The 4588-nt window shown below is 37.9% G+C and overlaps 1 protein-coding gene across 3 annotated transcripts in view; it reads left to right on the plus strand.

The window, feature by feature from the left end:
- The window catches only part of LOC143299891 (protein bicaudal D-like), a 22484-nt gene extending 18254 nt beyond the window's left edge, over positions 1–4230 (plus strand). For all 3 annotated transcript variants that reach the window (XR_013057575.1, XM_076613385.1, XM_076613386.1), the window contains one exon: positions 1804–4230. Coding sequence is in view for 1 of the 3 variants with exons in the window: in XM_076613386.1 (XP_076469501.1) it covers positions 1804–1809 (6 nt within the window). In the remaining 2 variants the exon portion in view is untranslated. The remainder of the gene's footprint in view (positions 1–1803) is intronic.
- The last annotated feature ends 358 nt before the right edge of the window (positions 4231–4588 follow it).

Below are 4588 nucleotides of genomic sequence, written 5' to 3' on the forward strand. Positions count from 1 at the left end.
ACATAAAAGATGTTAAAACAGATATAATAACGTATAAATCACAGTACAATGTGCACCAGGAGTGTTACAAATGCACTGAAGTGAAGACTGTTTTTGTTGCTTTTCGTGTGGAAGATTGTTGGCCTAAATTATTTAAGATTACTTGTTGAGCATTGTGATGAGCAGTGTTGTGATGTGGTGAAGGCCAAAACACAAGTAAGATTACTTTAGTTTATACATTGTGTACATGCAGTCTGCCTAAATCAGTTTGTTTTTCTTAACAAGCAATCTGATTATTTATGAATATGTATACATATTTGATTATGTGATTACTGAGTTAGATATTAGATATTTGGGAGTTGTGGTGCTTTCTTTTTTCCACATGTGGAATGAATGATATTTGACTTTTACATTTCTAATGTTTTTTGTTCATGAGATGTCAGAGGACTGTAATAGGGGTTATGTGAAGAGGGATGGGAGGACATGACAAATGTGATGTAATGTTAATGTCTTAGCTCATCGCCCTGAACTTTTGTTTAGACTGGGACTGTCATTAATACCACTGCTAACGTAACAAAATACAAGAAAAATTATTTTAAGGATGATAAGCTGACATACAAATCACTGATGGTGCATTACTTTTATTCACCAATTAAGATCAAAGGAAGAGTAGATTAAAGGGGCGACTCAGACTTACCATTGACTTACTTTGGATTCCAGATTTGATCTTCTCCACTGGGCCACATACATTTATGTTCACAGTGGTTGACAGTTTGGAAGAAAGGGCACCTTGAAGTCACATTCACATAATTTTATAACCTGAGCAGCTGCATGTGACATTGACAGTTTTAGTCAATTTATTACCCTGTCTTGGATTTCACATTGTACTTCTTGAGATGTGTGTGTGTGTGTACACAAGACAGTACACAGCTGATAGTCCTACAGACCTTTGTGTACTTTGGAAATGTGGCGCAAAAGATAATGGGGTTGTCTTAACTCCAAGAGAGAGATCACATTTCTGTGTTTACAGTCAAGCATACACTGGATTTTTCTCCCTGCCACTTTGTGCTGTAGACACGTTGTCTGCGCGTTTATCTTCTGAGAGGATAGACCAAGATCTTTAATGGAACACGTGGAATTTGTGAAAGAAACCACCGAAAAAAAAGTTATTCCTGGACAAACCTTGTAAAGAATAGACAAAAAGGAGAAGAAATAAAGTGTTACCAGACTGCTGTGACATGTTTTCTCTGCCCACGTCTGTTGTAAAGATGGAAGCATCCTTGGCTGTAGTTCATGAGAACCCCACAGTCATATCCTTTCTTTGTTCTACTCTGTGAGTTTGTCAGTGTGTGGTGTGTTGGGTGGGTGTGAGTGAGTGAGAAAGAGAAAGAGAGCGGAACTGCAAAGTTGGTGTGAAATTCATGACATTTTATGATACATGTGTAAGAATGAATTTTGTCGCTTTAGTTTATGACAAACTTGTACATGTGTATATTTAGCTTGGACAGTAGCATGACCACTTCAGTTTCAAACTGATCTATACTTCCTGTGATTCTACATGAACGTTTTCATATAATTACGGTCTCACCAGTATTTTCATATAAATCTGATCTCGCTACTGTTTATCAGGTGTTTAAGATGTGCACATGTGGGCTGGAGGTGGGTGGGGTTGCACATGCGTACTCACAAATGTGTGCACATGAATAGGTACATTTCACGTCCACCGAAAGGGCTGATGATATTTATTATAACTGACGTACATAGAGCTAATGAGATTGATAATTGGTGTGCAGAGAGGTAATGAGATGGCTGATTGGTGTGCAGAGCTGATGTCGCTGAGCCCTGTCAGCTGTGGGGGAGGGGCCCTGACGACCAGCATCATCACTGAGGAATGCCTGTGACTTGTCCCGGCAGCCACACGTGTGCCAGCTCCAGCACTGTAATCCTTGCAACTCTCCCCACGTAGCAGTCTGCGGGTTCTCTTTCTCCTTTCGTTGCTGGAGCCGCCGCCTCGTCGCCGTGGAGTCGAAACGACATTCATTGCCGTTGGATGGATGTCTGTCTGCCTTGTCTGAACTTTGTCTGCGCTTTTTCGAGTGGTGTTTGCCAGACGTTTTATTGTAAATTGTTTCTCTAACCGTGTTGAATCAGTGGCTGCCTGTTTGTTTGTACAGAAAGCTATGTTATGCAAAAAGTAGTGATAGTGAGAGAGAGAGAGAAAACGCCTGATTCACGAGTTCTTATTGTCTCATCTTAACTTGTCTCAGATGTCACATGGTGGTGTCTAAGAGTGTAATTCTTTTATCTTTTTTTTTTTCTTTAAAAAAAAAAAAAAAAAAAAGAAGTTTCCAAATGGGTGTCTGAGAAGTGAGAAGAGCTACCTCCCCTTACACAATGTGCCAGTTTCAGCTTGTCGTGGAACTGACCCGCCTGTGGTGCCAAAGTTTTCTTACATTACTCACAAGAGTGCCGATTTTTGCCCAGTGGGCGGGGTGTGTGTGATGCCAGAGGTCTCAAGAGTGACGTGTTGCAGAGTTGCTGGCGAGTTCTCAGACTGCCTCGTTTGGAAGTTGTAAAAATGTACGATTTTTTTTTTTTTTTGTCTGTTTTCTGTACCTTTTTAAATGTGACTGAGAGAAAAAGTTGATATTATTTGCAGAACATTCCTGATGGTTGTTCTGATTTTTGCCAGCATGGTGTTTTTGCCTGACACTGAGGTTTGGCAGAGCCTTGAATGCATGAAATTGAGGTTGTTGACAAAGATTTTTTTCCCCACCTTGTAAAGGTCAGATGGTTATAATAGGGTGAAAAAAAAGAAAAGTCATTGAAGCATAATGCATTATTTGCAATTACTAGACATTTCAGAAAGGCAACTTCATGTCGTAAATTGTTCTGGAAATTTTAGACACTTTGATTCACTCTATTGTCATTGTCTTCTTTACTGCCACAGTCACTGATATCCTAATGTTTGCATAAATTCTGATGTGAAAAGGAAACAGAGCAAAATTATGAAGAATCTGATCTAATAAAACAGCAAACTATGGATCTTTTGTTTCAAAAAAAAAAAAAAAATCTTTTGTGTAAATGTATCTACTTGCTGGATTTCTCTCTGTGATATGACTTAAAGAGCTCTTTAACATTTATAGAATAACATTGTTTGACATCATATGCTGTCTGTTGCTGTTTATGATGTATATTACTGCTGTGAACTATCTGATCAGTGTGTGCAAAATACCACACGTGCATTTAAATGTGTTGCAGGAATTAGACTTGGCATTTATTTCTTTTCAGACTACCCCCATTTTCCCCTTCCCCCACATTCCTCTCAAGTGATTTGATTGATTTTTTTTTTCTTTTCTGATTTATTATGATGACAGTTTCAATGAAACTGAAGAATGAGCACTGTGCAAGACACTGTGTGTTTGTGTAGACCATAGTTTTAGTTTGGGATTCATTTTAGTTCAAGAAAGGACTTGAGTAAAAATCATTTGCTCCCGTTCACTGTTTTGACAAAATTCTACTGCTGACTTTTTCTTTAACCCACAAAAGTTTGCTTTTAATCCAGGTTATGCATGTATGCCTGAAATCATTAGAATGGAGTGTTTGTGTGGAATTTATAGGGAGTGCATGGACGCTAAGAATATGCATCTGTGTTGGGATTGGTGTGTTAACAGATGTCTTAAATCCACAGTAATTGGTTGAAAAAAAATTGTACATAACAATTGTATCAGGGTTTGTAAGCAATATGTCACTGTGGTGGTTGAATATGGATACTCATTATGTATTTATGCACAAGAAAATGAATTGTGTATTTTATTAGCATTCATATAATCATGTGTTCAGGTCATTTTGTGTAATGTGACATTTTAACGGTAATGTATCAAAAAATATTTATTGCATCTCTCTCACCATCATATATTTCTTCTTAACTAGATTGAATTATAACAAAGGGAACACGCATCGTTGTCTTGGATGTTTTTCAGGACTGAGGATTGACAGTGAGCATTTGTTTGGAGAGATTGGTTTGTGTTGAGATGAAAGGAGCTCATTGCTTGGTAAATAAATGAGCTGTTGTTTTTATTGCCTTTGGCGAATGAGGTACAACTTACAGAGGTGGTTGATTGTGGCAGTTGTAGTTTTATATATGGTTGTTCCACTCTCACTGATATTTTAACAGTCCTGGTGATTTTGTATGTTGTGCCAGTGCACTGTTCACTTTCTGGCGCTCGTCATTAAAATGATTTGAACGAAGCTGAGTTTTTCTGAAGTGGTATGTGTGTGTGTGTGTCCTTTTATGGTAGTGTGTGTGAGTCGTGACTTTTAAGTTAGCGCTTTCGGTAATAAAGTAAAATTGTCAGTGATTCCAGAGCGTTCTGTCTTCCTTTTTGAAACAGCACAAGTGGGAAATATTCCTCATGTTTCAGACAATACCTGATGCATGAGGATGTTAATTTCTATTTTCCTCCCACCTTTTGTTTGTCAATGTGTGAATCAGTCATGTTGTTAAGATTTAGTTAATAATAAAAATGAGCATGGTATCTTAATGTGCAGATGATACAACTTTGATAGCAACATACAAGCGAAAAAGTGTTTAATAAAAAGTTCAGCA

The sequence above is a fragment of the Babylonia areolata genome, chromosome 25, assembly GCF_041734735.1.
Source record: "Babylonia areolata isolate BAREFJ2019XMU chromosome 25, ASM4173473v1, whole genome shotgun sequence".
Classification (NCBI taxonomy): domain Eukaryota; kingdom Metazoa; phylum Mollusca; class Gastropoda; order Neogastropoda; family Buccinidae; genus Babylonia; species Babylonia areolata.